General features: G+C 45.2%; 2 protein-coding genes across 2 annotated transcripts; one reads left to right on the top strand and one right to left on the bottom strand.

Moving 5' to 3' along the window:
• Window positions 1-12: 12 nt before the first annotated feature.
• On the top strand, window positions 13-3,895 carry exosc5 (exosome component 5). Its single transcript, XM_040177458.2, has 6 exons — window positions 13-845; window positions 1,431-1,544; window positions 1,827-1,948; window positions 2,040-2,180; window positions 3,289-3,378; window positions 3,534-3,895. The coding sequence occupies exons 1-6, from the start codon at window positions 749-751 to the stop codon at window positions 3,627-3,629; spliced, it is 660 nt and encodes a 219-aa protein (XP_040033392.2). The 5' UTR covers window positions 13-748; the 3' UTR covers window positions 3,630-3,895.
• Window positions 3,814-15,996, bottom strand: tmem91 (transmembrane protein 91). Its single transcript, XM_078083782.1, has 4 exons — window positions 15,415-15,996; window positions 8,708-10,215; window positions 6,634-6,780; window positions 3,814-5,865 (listed from the first exon to the last, which is right to left on the bottom strand). The coding sequence occupies exons 2-4, from the start codon at window positions 9,140-9,142 to the stop codon at window positions 5,710-5,712; spliced, it is 738 nt and encodes a 245-aa protein (XP_077939908.1). The 5' UTR covers window positions 9,143-10,215; window positions 15,415-15,996; the 3' UTR covers window positions 3,814-5,709.
• Between the last annotated feature and the right edge of the window lie 305 nt (window positions 15,997-16,301).

Raw genomic sequence — 16,301 nt, 5'->3', positions numbered from 1 at the left:
CCAAAAGCATTTATTTAGCAGTTTGTAGCAGGGAGCCGATGCCAGTTGAAGATGTTCAATCTTTTATTTTGGAAATAGTACCACAGTCTTTCTACAGAATAGAAAATCGTTGTTGTAATCAAAACTCGACATGCATATAAACTACAAGAGATAGTACCTACATGAATGTACAGTGACGTTATCTTTTTTAATAAATAAATAAATGCATAAATTGCAACCCTGGCATTAACAGATATGCTGCTATTTATTTGATACTATTCTTTAGAGGTACCACAGTAACTGAATAGTATCAGCCTGCGATCACTGATACAACACGTTACTTGGATTTTGTAGCAAAAGCCATATAATAGTTATTTTATAACATAACTATTGCATCTGGGCTGCCTCCACTACTCCACCAGGCATAATGTTTTTGGCACAAGTAAATGCGGATTTTAGTGCAGAAGAAAAAGCGAGAAATGATACTATTACTTTCACAATATAACGTTAGTGATCTAACTGAAGCTACCAGGAATAAATACAAAATGATAATTAATAAATCAATAATCAGTGGGAATGAATAAACTATATGATTATATATACAAATAGTAAAATAATCTGAAGGTATCAAAATATGCATTGAGGGGCCCGCAATGTCATAAGTAAGGGCCGCGGATGACAAAGCAAGTTGCGTCACTCGCCTGCGACGAGCTGGAGGCGGTCGTGTGCGCGCGTCTGTGTTCATGTGTAGCCGCCGTCCAGCAGCGTGATGGAGGTGTGCGGCTCTCCCGCTGTTACTCTGAGAGAGTTTGGTTGTGAGCAGAGTTTACTGTCTCGACCCGACGGTTCAGCTTCCTTCATCCAAGGTAACGAACCGGAGGAAAACGACTCGCGGGGCCGCGTTCTGCTCGTTTTAGCACCAACATAGTTTGGTCAAGGCAGTCATACGTTGGATTGTGTGCGGGTCACTTTAGTTAAACAATTCACTCTTACAATTCACGCGTAAAGGTAGCAATACTGTCGCGGTGTTTAAATTCCACTTAAGTAAACGTTCAAAATGATCAAGAATAAACTATACCAGACGTAGTACTTAAGAGCTCTGTGGATAGATTTACCGTTGAGTTTGTGTTTTAAATAGAACGGTTCGCTTTTTATATATCGTGTCTGTCTCTACGTCATATTCTATTGTAAGTAATCAGCATTTCACAATGATTGTTGTATAATTGGGCATTAGATTTGCTTTTTCAGTGCACTAAACTAACTAGTCTTTCAACAACAGTCATAAATGTTACACCTTTACAGCTTAAGTTCTAGTTGTCGTTTATCTTTTAAATTCTAATTCATTTCACTCATTTGGTCATAACCGGCACACCTTTCGGAGGTCAGCACTCTACTACCAACTGGATCAATAATGTATCTCAAATAATACGGTATTTTATTTGTGTGTGAAGGAGACACGAGTGTCCTGGCCGCAGCTTATGGACCAGCCGAGGTCAAGGTCAGCAAGGAAATCTATGACCGGGCAACACTGGATGTGTTGATACAGCCCAAAGTGGGGCTGCCAAGTAAGCGATCATCTCATTTCTCACCACTTCATAATTATTTCATGCGTATTTGGCTCCTGAATGCTGCTTTAACACAACGTAGGCACCTTTATGGGGAACAACTTACTTTCTAAGAATATTTCTAGCACTTATTTGCTTTGCTAATTTTCAGTTTTTAATATTTTCTCACGCAGGCAAGGTATTTTAGTGCGCAATAATGGCCGTACCACAACACACCACTAAGTGGTGTAAGTGGGCCGGTTTGTTTCCAGTCTGTATCCCAACAAGTCTTTGTTTTTCCAGGTGTAAGGGAGCGAGCACAAGAGCAGTGTGTGCGAGAAACCTGCGAGGCATCTCTGCTCTTGTCACTTCATCCTCGCTCCTCCCTCACTCTCATTCTTCAGCTGATACATGATGATGGTTCGGTATCCTTCAGTAAAGCTCAGCTGCAGGAGCCCTGAAACCGGATGTTTTAAGATGTTTTCTGGTCCGTGCTCTTCCTTATCTGTTCCTCAGATCTTGTCCTGCTTTTTGAATGCTGCCTGCATGGCTCTTATGGATGCCGGCCTGCCGATGAGTTTCTTGTTCTGTGGCGTAACTTGTGCCATAGACGTAGACGGGCAAATCATCACAGACCCCACTGCGGCGCAGGAAAAGGTAAATCTGAGGCTCATGTGCTGTGTAAAAAAAAAAAAGTCCAGTCTACTCAAAGTCCAAATCCCAGTGAAATAAATTGTTGGTATGAACATTGTGCTTTCAGCTATAAAACGGTTAGACTAACTATCTAATCTTGCATAAAATCACGGTTTGATGGATTCCAAAAGACACTTTAGGAAACATAGAAGTCTAATGTTGTGTTAACATCTACTGAAAGCAAATTATTCGCACGAGTAGATTAAATGCACAGACGTGAATGGTTGCGAACAAAGCAAATTTTCTACAGGCGGCATGAAGGACGCGAATGGAGCGAAGCAAATATTTTTTTCCTCATTTGCAAAATATTTGGACGACGCTGTCTTGTGAAAGCCAATCAGCATTGAGACGCTGCACCCGTCATCACCGCCGTCCTGCTGCCAAAGCCTGATATATTAAGAAACTGACAATCACCGAAGACCAGTAGACAGGCGCGCCGCAGCTGAGCTTGAACGCCTGTAAGTTAGTCGATGTCTAACCGAGATCCTGTCACCGATCCGACGGGTCATCCAACTAGCTGCCGGTTTGCCTGAATCCAGACTCACTTCCTGGAGGAGTCTGTGAAATTCACCAAGCTGTGTGCGGTGACGGACGATGTCATGAACGCAAACATGACGGCGTTTGCGGTTCTGACGTTTGTGGAATTTCCACAACAAATGCAGAGCAGAAATAGTGGTTATTTCCATGGCGGACAGCAATAAATGGTTACCGTCACGCAGCTTCCTGGCCACACCTACTTTCCTGCGCGAATGAAGCGAATATGCGAACGACACAAATGAACCACAAATAGTCGGGCGAGTGAACTCGCGCAAATAAAGGGATGCAACGTGACATTACATTAACAGAGGCAGACTCTGAGAAAGTGAAAGGCCGCCCCACAAACGGAGGGTGTGGAGTTTTACGTTAACACAAGATGACGGAATCATTTCATAACATTGAAGATGACGGATTGATTAAATGTAACTGAATTTGTAGCCTGTGGCAATTTCATTGTTTCAAGTTGTGCAGCCTAACGCAATTTGCATATGCTCTAATCCGTTAATTTGTTCTTGTCTGTGGCCGCTCTCCCCAGGAAAGTCGTGCTGTGATGACCTTCGCTATTGACAGCAAAGAACACAAAGTTATGATGTCGTCCACCAAAGGGTCGTTTTCGGTGAACGAGGTTTGTAAATGGGTGTCAAGTGTAGGTGTTTTTCTGTAAACATTCCCGATGTGGGACAGCGTTGTCCGTGACCTGTCTGCCGATAACAAGATGATTTTCATACTCTGCTTCTATTTATATATCGACGACCTTTCATATATTTGTTTCTTCTACAGCTGCAGCAGTGTGTTGCAGTCAGTCAGAAAGCATCAGAGAAGATCTTCCAGTTCTACAGAGACTCTGTCAAGCGCAGATACTCCAAAACCCTCTGAAGCAGAAGCTCTTTTCTTTCTCAGTCTTTTTTTTATTTTTATTTTTAGAATAAATGTATATACTGATGTTAAAGCATTTAATCACCACATTGGGCTACCATTGCTTCACTTGAGTTGTAGTGAGCTGACTTGCAGTTGAGACGGCGTTTAACTATTGTGAAGGTGCAAAATAAAAGAGCAGAGATGAATGTTAAACAAGTGCATTTATTGTGATTCATCAATTTTATTTTGATTTATTTACATGTAATAAAAGGATGTGGAATAAATATAACTTGTACTCTCATTTTTCATAACCTTTGACCTTCTCTTTGACAATCTGTACAATGTGAGACCAATCTGACTGGAGCCCGACAGGTTGACAGCGGAACCGTCGAGGCAATCCAAAATAAATGCTTGTGTCTAAATCAATAATTGGGAGAACTCTGCTGTAACAACAAAGGGTCGTATTTTTCTTTTCTGTCTCGGGATTCACGACTGCACGACACTGAAGACTGGTCAGAGGGGCATCCTCGCAGCACGTCACCGGGGATCGTGTGTGTGTCTACATATATCACCTACAGTGACCATTTTAATTATCAGTCTTGATACAACACTGGGTTTGCAAAAAAACCAAAAGTATTTATCGTCATTGGGAGACTATAAAAACTATCCATCTAAATAGAAAACGTCAAGTCTAACTGTACATCTTTTTTTCTTAATTTACTTCCTTAATGGCACACTTAAGCTCAAACCAATATGGCCAGAGTGTTTTGACTTTTACCGAGGCTGGTTTCTTTGCAATAGTTCAGACCAGGTGAAGCAAGTAAGGGATCGTAGCTCTGAGCAGGTCCGTAGCTGGCAAACCACAAACTGGCCATGCAGGTTCCTGACGTGACCCAAATGGAGGTTTTACTGACTCATGCATCACGTGGCTGTGCGTCTCGCCAGCCAACCCTTTCTTTTTTTCTTTTTTACCCCTTGCTCATCAGAACAAAGCGTTATGTTTGCTTACATAAGTGTAGGCTAACAACTTTATTTTCAAGTTTGTCATATTATGGCAAGAAGTGAACTTTCTGGAGGGTTCCAGTTGTCTTTTCGAAAGAGAAAGTAGCAGAATCTATATCTGGAGAGCCTGGTTGCTTCTTTTCATGGAACAGTTCATAAAAGGATCATCCTTGGAGTATCTTCCTATATTTTTGGCACTTTCCCTTTCATGTCTGCACCTCCCGTGTATGTCATCCTTTCCTAACACTGTAAACAGAAGCAGTTCCTTTATTTTCACAACGAGAAACAGTGTTTCGTCAACACCACTTTGCTTTTCCTTCAGAAACTCTTAACGTTATCTTTATTTTTATTATATAATGGCACGATATGATACTAAAGATATTCATTGAACTTGGCATCAAACAAGGCAGATTCCGTCTGTTCTGCAGGTTAACAATGTGACGCAGGATGTTAAAACCAGGATGCACATGTGCAGTGAGTAGCAAGACACTCTGGCTTCTCTGGAAGATTAACGCTTCTGGATCCACATATAAAAAGAAAGGGAAAAAGCTGCGGGGTTGTAAACGCCGTCCCCAGCTTTCACCCCCCCCCCTCCCCAAAGCGACAGCATAACGAGGTCCATCAGGATTTAGCTGCTGCCTCGTCCTTGCAGCGACCTTCTCACAAATCTGCAGCCTCCACCCGCCTTCCTCCTCCCGGGCAGCGCGTCTCCTCGCTTTCTGCTTCCAGTGACAGTGATATCTACAGTGTTGCCATAACATCTGCATTTTTTTGTCCCAGTTTTTTTGTTTATCCTTTAAAATGTGACGACAGCAAAACAATTGAAAGGATGACAGAGAGCTTAGGTCCTTGAGAGACACCATGAATCACATTTACAGACTGAATCTTGGATATGTATAGTGGACGTGATGTTTCAATGAGGACTATCCTGTGAGCTAAATAATGCCCGCCTCCCATTAGAGGTGGTTATGAGCAATGCACCTGTCCTTTCTTCTTCCAGCTGTCGTTGGGTTGACACAAAAAACACAGATTATTTTACAGTTGTGTTGGTATTCATGAGATGTGTGACGTGCGTGCGTGTGGTAAGAGTTTGCTTTTATGGCGGTTTTCCAGACAGGTAGGAAATCAATGCGGCGATGGCACAGATGTACGTGATGATCCCAAACACGATCGAGAGCACCGAGAGCCACAGGGCCTGGCGAGACGCCGCCGTGGCCCCCTGAAAATCCCCCTCAGCCGACGCCTTGTTAGTCTGGTGGAAACAGCAGAGGAGAGAAGGATTAGAGGAGATGGGCATTTATCACCATTTGTCCTCCCAGGCCTCCACGTTCCTCCTCCAATCATTCCAGTCACACGCTAAACCCTCCAGTATCTTCCCTCTCCAATCCCACCCAGCGGTTGTGCCACGTTCGTCACTTTCCCCTTCCGTCCTCTCCCCCCTGCAGTCCTCGCCATCGACTCCGACCTCTGTTTCGAGGCGGCACTCAACAATATTGGAAATCTATCACTTTGGGGCTTCTTGTTATGACCCTAATTAAACCTTAACAAAGGGCATTGATCGGATCAAAAGGCCTTTGCAGCTTGCTGCCAGCTTTTCAAAGACGTTAATAGAATCACCCCCCCACCCCACACACACACACGTTGCTGAAGGAACGCCTATATGAACTAAGGGGCCTCTGGTGACTAGATAGAGATGTTATGGGCTTTTCCACACAGGTTATAGTGACTGATGAGATAGTTGGTGCAGTGTTGTTGTCCTATGATCCATTTGATCATCTCAGCTATCAAATTACTCATATATATACTCATATATATATATATATATATATATATATATATATGCCATATATATATATGCCATATATATATATATGCCATACATATATATATATATATATGGGTATACTGGACCTGTTTTCTGGTCTTTGCCACAGAGGGTATGAAGTCATCCGTGTCTGTGAACTACAGTGCCAGGTACTATCTTGTCAGCTCTGGACTAAGTGTGCATGTGTGTGTGCACCTTCTGTGAAAGGTAGAAGGCGGCGATGCCCAGGGGCCAGAAGCAGCAGAGCATAGAGAAGAAGGCCAGACCCAGGTAGTCCTGAGGGATCATCAGGGGGAAGTTGCTCTCACTGTCTGTATCACTGAAGTCATCAATGGATGAGTCCTGGGAATAAAACAGAGCACATGAAGCTTGGCAGAGAGGTTCTCTTTGGGATTTCTGCCATTACACAAATGCAATAGAAATGAACTCATTATGTATTATTTTTTACCAGCAATTGGAAATTACATTTAAGATTATTTAACAGCCACGTGTCACTTAACAATGTGTCCCCATTACACTGGATAATCCACAGAACACAATGTGAATATTGCTCACAGGGATTATTTATTTCATTCAAAAGAGACGTGTGGGTTCTGCAGAGAAGCCGGGACATTGTTTCTGCAAGGAAAATCAAATTAACCAATCAAATTCCAATTCACTTTGTAGCAGCGCATTGCTCTAGTTTTCAATAGTGTACAGTTAGCAATACTGTGTGTTCATTTACTTTCAATCTCGTAATGAAGGTAAAAAGGAATAAAGCCCATAGTATCTCTGCATCCAGATGTGGATGAATAAGATATACATAATATAATAAGAAGAAGAATAAGATAATGCGCTCTAACGTGAACTCACTGCTTTATGGACGCATTATGTATGTGCTTGTGTTATTGTGCTCCCTTCTTCCAAACAACAGTAAAACCCGTGCTGGTGCCTGTTAGCTAATGTGACTGAATGGGGTTAGCCTGGATGTGCACTAGCTCTGCTGACCGCCGGCGATTTGTGACTCATGCATCTTTTTGAAAACAGCCGCATATTCATTCTGACTTCCTCTCTCTTCACTCTGACCCTGTCACACTGCTCTGCTTGCAAATGGAATTATTGTGCATTTTCCAAGATGCTTCTGGATCAATTTGCGCAAATGCTTCACCGACCAGCATCCCTTTAAAAATGTGTGCTTTTAAACATCAAAGAAGATCATTCAGAGGGAAGCTAAAGAGTACATCAATACGACCAGGGCTTCAAAACTTCTCCTGAGGTCACCTCCTCGGCTTTACTATTGAAATGATCATTCAGCATGAAGCAGTGACGGAGCTTGACTCCTCTAACCGGGGGTTCGGAGTGAAACGAGGTCACTGCAATGTTTTATTCCCACTGGCCTTCGCCACTACTGCCTTCCTGTCCTTGTGGAGAAAACTCCTCACCTAAACGTGTGTGTGTGTGTGTGTGTGTGAGTGTGTGGCCCTACTGTGTGTTGCTTAAATTCTTAATCAAAGTCGTAATCGGAAAAAACGCCTTCGGCACTTCAGTTCGCAGTGGGTGATCAGACCTTTGTGATGTGACCTTGCAGAGAGAATTTTCATAATTATCTACAACGACTTGCAGCTATTTACTTTTTACCGCATACACATTCTCATGTTCCCTCTCAACACGTCAGATGACCACTGGGAGACTCTCAAAGCTAATTGACATCCCGCTCCAGGTTGGGCTGTGCTCGGTGATCTATGAAATAGAACTGGCAACCTCCGGCGCTACTGTGGTGTCATTACCTGCGCCGCGGCAGGAGAGGAGCTTTACGTAATCGGGCTTGACAGTGAGCATTTGACTGCTGCCTCGCCAGAAACGTACAGCTCACATGTCTATTTTAAGTTCCTCTTTGGCTCTCAGAGGCTTTTTATGCAAAACTCCTTCAAGTCTTAAAGAAGCCGAGTTAGAAAGAAAATGGACAGGAGTTGCTGTTTTTCTCTGTAGTTTATTATTGCGAATTGACTATTGTTGCTTATTGATTATAGTTGGGTTTGGTCTGTTGGTTGGATCAAGACATTTGATGATGCCATCTTGGACGGAAACTCCCCTTTTCACTATTTTTCTGACACTCAATAGAGAAGAAAATAAAGTCCTTCTCTTGAGCATCTGCGGAGAGCGAATACAATGTACTGCCTTCTGAAGACGTTGTCATACTAAATTTAGATGTGATTATATGTGATTCTAATAACCTGTATTCAGTTCACAGTGGACCCTCTCAACATCATGTGTGCGTGCGGCGTCTTACGTCAGAGTCGGGCAGCAGGTCGTCCTCATCGTCCAAGCTGTAGGACGCACTGTGGAAGTCCTGCGTCTCGGCCAGCAGCTTCCTCTCCAGCGTGGAGCCGGGCCGAATGTCCACAAATGTGGTCTCCAGGTAGTCTTTGCTGAGCAGGGAGTCCGCGTGGCCCCAGATGGGAGCCGGCGGGTAAAAGGACTCCAGCGTGCGGGGTAAGGAGCAAGGGTCCAGCGGCTGCTGCTGCTGAAGCTCAGGACGATGTCCAGGATAGCTCCTCCAGGCCAAGGGAGGGTAGGCCCTGTCCTCCTCACACTTCACCAAGATGCCCTTGAACATCCCGCCAGGGGCCGGTCCGGGCCCGGGCCTCGGGCCCGCCCCCGATGCCCGGCTGCCATGGGGGCCTTCTCCCAGAAGAGGGTGCTCCAGCTCATCTATATTCTCCATCCGTCTCTTTTAAAGCCAACCGCACAAGAGGACACCGCATCCACGGCCAAATGTATTCTACGAATCGGTCCGCGGAGCGACTCCCTGAAGAGATTCAGTGGGTTTACGCAAAGGCAGCTGCTTTGGCGGCTTTAGTGTTTCAGTGATAATCCATCCGTAATCCTATTCTTTAACTTTTCTCTTATTGCCGGCCTCTGTCCAGAGGCTGAGAACACACGCCAGGTTTATGAAATATCCTTTATGTTCCAGTGGTGCCCGTCTCCTGTGTGCCGTGATATGTGATGAATTTGTTCAGGGGATTCAAGATCCTCTTTTCCTCACATGTCGGTTGCTATTTGTTTCAGGGCTTCATGGCTCGGGGTTCGCCCCGGCGTCTTTCATTTCACATGGTTGAGTGCGTCAGCGTTCATGAATATGCTAATGTTGGCTCACTCACTCTCTCAGACAATGTGGGAATGTCAATTCTGATGATGGAGGGAGGACCTTGATTAGACACTGACAGGCTCGCGAAAACACCGGGGAAAGGGTTTTCCGTGTGACCGGCCCTCAGGAGCCGATGGAAACCGTCTCTGTCAATAAACACAAAGTCTTAATAATCGAAGCACAGTGTCACGTTGTCAAAATGAAAGTCAGTGTTGCGAGTGAAGAAACAATTGTGAAGAGAATAACAAAAAAATCTTTCAGTCCGTTGTGACGTGCAGCAGTGTGTTTGTTTCCGGGGGGTAGAGGAGAGAGGAGGGGGGGCAGCAGTCTAACTAGTGTCGGATTGGGGCCATATTTGAGGGCAGTTAATCTGTAAAAGCAACCCGGCTCCAGAAATAGAATCCTATGCCGCGCGGCGGAGGGTCAGCGGTTCGGCCAACAAGCCGGTTCCTCTGCTGCCGCTGCAGGAAGCCGTGGTTAAGAAATCAAAAGTCCTCCGGTGTTGATTTATGGCTGCAGGTTTGCTGCCTGGCGAGGCAGCGCCCCTTTGGGACATGTATTTTTAATGTCCCCCCATCCACCTTAAGAGGGTTTCATTCGGGACGAGGAGTCAGGCAGCTCTCTGTCCAGTTTGATGAGGACGAGGACGTCTGTCAAGAGAGGAGCAAGGTCACACAAAATATTTAGACTTCAAAAGCTTTACTGCCAAGGCTGCAGTTTGGAGAGTTATTATTCCTCTCACACACACACACACACACACACACACACACACACACACACACACACACACACACACACACACACACACACACACACAAACACACTAATTGGGCTACATGACTGAACCCAGCCCCAAATTCCCATCAGATACAAGACGTCAGCCCAGTGGTGCTATTTGAAAGGCTGCCACTAAAGAGGCAAAAAAACAATGGATCAACCCAAAAGTAGAGTTAACTTCTCCTGGGGTCAGTGCTTCATCTTCGCCCCCCGAAAACTCTTGGTGAGTCCCCACAATAAATGCAAGTAAAAGCAGATAAAAGAGCCTGATTATACTTCCCTCTAGAAAGGATAGCGGACATGTCAGTGAGAACTAGGGACACACTGTAACTCCGCCACGCGGCCTGAGCATTGGACATAACCCTCATACCCTCAGCGTACCAGAGCGGTAGCTGCAATGTAACACTTATAGTTTTTTAAAGCAGACAGATGCTCATTTTCTACTGGGGAGAGTCCTTAAGAAGTTGCATTGTATGAAAAAAAGGATGTTTAACTGAGACCGAATATGGATTAAAATGTACACAAAGATTTAGCTGATCTATATGTACGTTTACGTTTTCCACACCACACTGAGATAAGCCCCTTGGAAAATGGATGAATGGTTGAACGCTGGAGGCCAATTGCTCCCGTAACATGAAGTGACAAGGGACATCAAAACCTTTCCCAGCGGTGCTCAGATCACATTTGGGATACTTTGTGTAAAAATTCTAAAATTAGCCCCCAACTGAGGGGTGAGGGCATACTGCCGAGAGAAGGGATGATTAAAAGTGTTGAGGATCCTTTCATTAAGGAGAATGTGCGTTTTGAACAAACCACATAATATCTCATTAGTAAGTAAGTCATTCTGCATGGCAGAGTGCTTCGCCGGCTGCAGATCAGTGACTCGTTGTTGCACGTCTCAGTGCACAGAGACAAACAGGGTGACGCAGAAGTCGTACCTCTCATAGCGAACGCGCTGAGCGATCGTTCAATGACGTCAGCAACGACTTCGAGCACCCCCCCCCCCCCCCCCCCCCACACTTCGAAACATATGGTGCATCCCACCTGCAAACACGCACACTAGTATTTGTATCACCCCCCCCCCTTCCAATCTCCCTGCAGCTTCATTCCAGGAGAGCAGCACTCAACCTTATTACAACCCCGCCCCCCCCCCCCCTCCCTCCGCGGCCCATCCACCATGAAAACACTTCTGTCAGCTATATTATAAGCCTGCCTCCGCTTCTGATTCTGCAAGGCTCATAAAACATCCAGTCAGGTGGAGGGGAGGAAGCTGCAAGGACGCCGGCGCAAATCACGGCCGACATTTTTACAAGAGACCCCCCCACCCATCTCCCCTAATGTGACTGGTGTGCTTGGTCACGTCTACTCTGCTCCATCCGTCCCGTCTCTCTGATCCAGACTTTGTCTCCGCGCTTTAACTTTAAACGTGTCTTCCGCCGTGCAGCTTCTTCCTAAAGAAAGCTCCTTCTTAAGACGTGGAAATGTGCAGCCACAGTCAAGTATATTGCTCTATTAAAAAAACGTCTCGAAAAGCAAGGAACTGAGGCTGCCGACTTATTCTGTGCATTTGAAGCAACTCCGCATGTAGCCTTTCTGAAACGCACACTAACGGAAAAACGCGCTGACGCACGGAGAGCAGCGTAATGGCTGTAATATATCAGTTGATGCAAACTGAGGCAATACGTGTGCAGCTATCACCAACAGTGAACACACTCCTAGAAAAGACTCCGCTCAACTCAGCAGACGCCTGAATTTAGTGCACCTATATGCTGATAATTACGGTATTAAACATGTAACCGGAATAGTCTGTCAGAAAGCCAACCAATTTAGTTCAATTGTACCAATTCTGCCAAGAGGAGTGGTCAAAGATTCAAGCTGCACTTTCGCCCAGGGGACATGTAACCACATATTAGCATTGCTGTATGTATATTTTTGAGCCAGCAGATTTAATAATAAGCCATAATAAATTCATAAAAGAACCAAAATGTATCAATGTTTTTTCAATCATTCCATCGTAGAAAAATATATGTTGTGGAAATTATTGGAAACTCAAGAAAGCCATGAAATACATGTTTTTACAAGTATGTCAACCTGTATATACATCAATCACTGTCTGGAAAGATTAAGGAAACTAATTTAGTATTTCCTCAAATATTGATGTATTTCCTTTTGCTTTTCACTATAAGAGTATGACAGAGATATTCGGAACACACATACATCAGTCATTGTTTGGAATTGTTGAGAAAACAGCTTTTTGATCCTACAAATATAGGACATTTAGAATCTCTTAATTTGTACAGTAAAACTATATCATTAGAGTAGTCAGAGAGGTCCTCACACATGTTAGTCTATATGGAATTATTGAGAAAATAGTTTTTATTGTAGCTCAAATATGGAAATGATCTCTTTGAACATGTAAATATAGGAATTTTACTTTGGAGAAATCTCTAAATTTGTACAGTAAAATGGCTGCAATGGCTGTCCACACACACACACACACACACACACACACACACACACACACACACACACACACACACACACACACACACACACACAGACACTCATCTCCTTCACATGGGAAACACATTTCCTTCCTGTACACACAAACTTCAGTCGTTGCCCGGAAGCTTTTATTCCGGTCACATATTTAATACCGTAAATGTCAGCATATAGGTGCACTCAAATTCAAGTGACCACAGGAACCCGAGTGCCTGCTGAGTTGACCGCAGTTAGAAAAGGGAACATGACACGGGGGATGTGCAAAATTGGAACGAAAAGACCTGATACGACCGCAGCGGGCTGCGAGATGCGGCAACACCGAACCTGAAAAGCCAAGTGACGGGTAGATGCCCCTATTGATTGCATCACCCCCCTCCGCTCTCTCTCTTTCTCGTGTTGCACAGCGCGTGAAAGCCCAGAGTAACATCACGTTCCCATGGAGACCAATTCACCAGCAGTCGAGTGCTCACTGCGGGATAAATGAACCAGGGGCTAATTTGCCATTTCAGTGCTGCTCCTCGGCTTGATAATAACTGGATGGGATAATTCCAGCGTAGGGCCGTGCCTTCCAGTGAGGATGCGCTTATGTCACATGGATCTTTTCCCCAGAATTACTCCATAATAAGAAATAAGTGCAGTCACGCTGGGCGCTGGGTTCGCATACATAAACACAAAGACACACTCTCTCTCGCTCTGCAATGTGTGCATGACATTGAGCTCATTAATCAAGTGCACTCTGTGCCCCACTCTAACCTCAGACACACACACACACACACACACACGTTTCCTTTCCCATTTCCCATTTCACATGGGAAACACATTTCCTTGCTGCTTTGTATCACTTTTCCATTTGAGACAAACACAGTAAACAGACCCTTTGAAGCCCTCCATGGACTGCTCAACCCCCCCCCCACCCACCCCCCACACACACACACACACAATGAGGAATGAGAAGTTACGCATAAGCAATATGCTGCAAACGGCTCCAGAAATCTCTGCAGAGCGAGTTGTATGTTGTACTCAGTGTTGTTATGTGCATCTGTGAGCCGTCACCACAGACTGTTGTTTTGTTCGTGTTGGGTGTGCATGTTCCATGCTTCTACAGATGTATCATCCCTGGTTTAGGGAGAGACAAAACTCTGGTCCACACAAGATAAACCATTTGCGGTTTTAGTATAAAAGGTTTTAGAATTGTGCTCCGGCTAATTTCAGGGGAAGGATTAGGTATGCAGCAGTTAACAAGAAACATGTCCTTGCAAGTAACTAAGACAAGTGTTGGTGCGCGGCGGGGTAATTGGCCTCTCATGGATCTTTACAAGACCTATGATGTATCACATGTCCTCATCATCATCATCATCACAGAGGGTGGGCATATTTGTTTGCCTCTAATTAACAATAACCTAAACACACAAAAGCCCCAATGAACACTTTCCAATTTCCTTTGTTTTCAGCCAGAACTAAGAGAAAAATGTGTTGAGCGAGCCGCATTTGTTGGGTTCCCTGAGGTTTTAGCGGGGACGTGTAAGCGTGCTACGCGTTTTTTATTTCGCCGCACAGCAGCTCAGTCTTACAGCAGCAAATACAAACGTGCACAATGGAGGAGATCTGTGTGGGGGGTTGCTTTGCTGCTGTCGCGGTTCGCCTCCAAAGCAACACTTGTATATCTCCCTGAATATACACATGACTAGGGCAGGGACAAGTTCAGTTTAATTCATTATGAAAGGTGAGGAGCAGCAATGCAAAATGTGTCTAATTTGCAGCAACAAAAGATTAAAAGAAAAAACACATCAAGATATTTCTACATGGTTACACCATGATGTTATGGGCAAAGTTGCAATATGTTAGGCCGCGTTTCCCCAAATGAGCAACTTTTGTTTTCTTAACACCTTATTTATCCAAAAAAGGCTTGATTGGGGGTTAGCGTTCACTAAATGGCAACATGGTGGAGCTATTGGAACCATGCTTCAACCCACCTTCCAGTGGAGCACTTGTGTTGCAGATCAAGTTATGCTACTCAAGCATGCCTTCACTCACCACCCACATTATGTTTTCTTAAAAAAAAATGACATCAAATGATATGAAATGTTCACCTTTGAAGCATGCATCGTATCTGAGATAATGACAATAACATTCTCTCTACCATAGAAATGTAATTAACTCTAAGATATAAAAATGCAGGCATTCTGAAAGTAGTTAGTGTAATCATAATGGTACTAAAGCACGATCATATAGTGCGCTTGGTGGCACCAACAATAATCAATAATGATTGTGATGATGCAAACATATTACGGGTAAAACGAGCTTGAATTCCAGTTGCTCGTTAAAATAAAATGTCATTATTTTGGATCCTGAAATGATTTCTCCAGGGAGGGAGTGAACGTGGTGGAACAATAACGGAGAAAATAGGGTGGGTGTACAGCCGCCCACGTTAAAGCTATTGTCACCGAGAACCCCCTCCCCCTCCACACACACACACACACACACACACACACACACACACACACACACACACACACACACACACACACACACACACACACATCTGTTCCCTTTTTAAAATGTTCGCTCACCTTCACGTTACTCTGACCCGTCCGGTCCGGTCCTCGGAATGAGTCTCCCGTGAAGACACGGAGGAATCCAGCGTCCCGGTTCCAACCATCCACACGGCCGAGCGCTGCTCCGCACTGATCCGTCGATGTGCACGCGCTCAGCGTGGGCATGTGCAGGAGGTGTGCGCGCGTGTGCGCGCGTGTGGATATGGTCTCTGCAATGCTGCGCGTGTTCCTGCGAGAGACGGAACGAGGCCGTTGAGTCACAGTGTGTCCAACTCCGTCCTCATCGCGCCGTCGAGGCGGTGCCGATGCGGCCGTGGTTGCGCGCGGATGCGCCTGTCACAACTGTGCGGCAGCGGCGGCGTGCGCGTGCATGCTTCGTCAGAGACGCCCCCACCAGCCCCCTGCGCAGCATCCCGCTGGGCTCCAGCTCTCCTCCCCTCGCAGACACCAGCGGGGGTCTCATGGAGCCTCGTCGCGGTCGCAGCGCGGCTCACCCGGTGTCAACTTTCTTCTGCCACTCTCAGCTTTTCTCTGACTCTACAAATGCGGATCTCTCCATCACCTCCACCCGCCCTCCGTTTGCTCGTCTTCAGCTCTGCTATCTGATCACGGAGGAAATACGGGGTCCTAAAGCCTGTTAGAGCGCGTGTGTGTTCCTCCGGAGGATGGAATGAACAACACACAAATGCAAAGTGCGGGCATTTCGTTTTTTCCTTACTTGTTTAAGAGGATTAGAGGGTCATGGCTTGATTTTGGGTTGGAATCGGGATTTGGGTTAAGACTGTAGCAGGACAGCGTGTGGCTAGCCTCAGCAACAACGCGTTTGTGTGCGTTGTGTGTGTGTGTGTGTGTGTGTGTGTGTGGGGGGGGGGGTGCTAAGATTGTGGAAAAGCTGCAAATAA

This window comes from Gasterosteus aculeatus, chromosome 1 (genome assembly GCF_964276395.1).
Source record: "Gasterosteus aculeatus chromosome 1, fGasAcu3.hap1.1, whole genome shotgun sequence".
Classification (NCBI taxonomy): domain Eukaryota; kingdom Metazoa; phylum Chordata; class Actinopteri; order Perciformes; family Gasterosteidae; genus Gasterosteus; species Gasterosteus aculeatus.
Note: the sequence above shows the minus strand (reverse complement) of the source record. Positions and strands in the feature narration are given on the sequence as shown.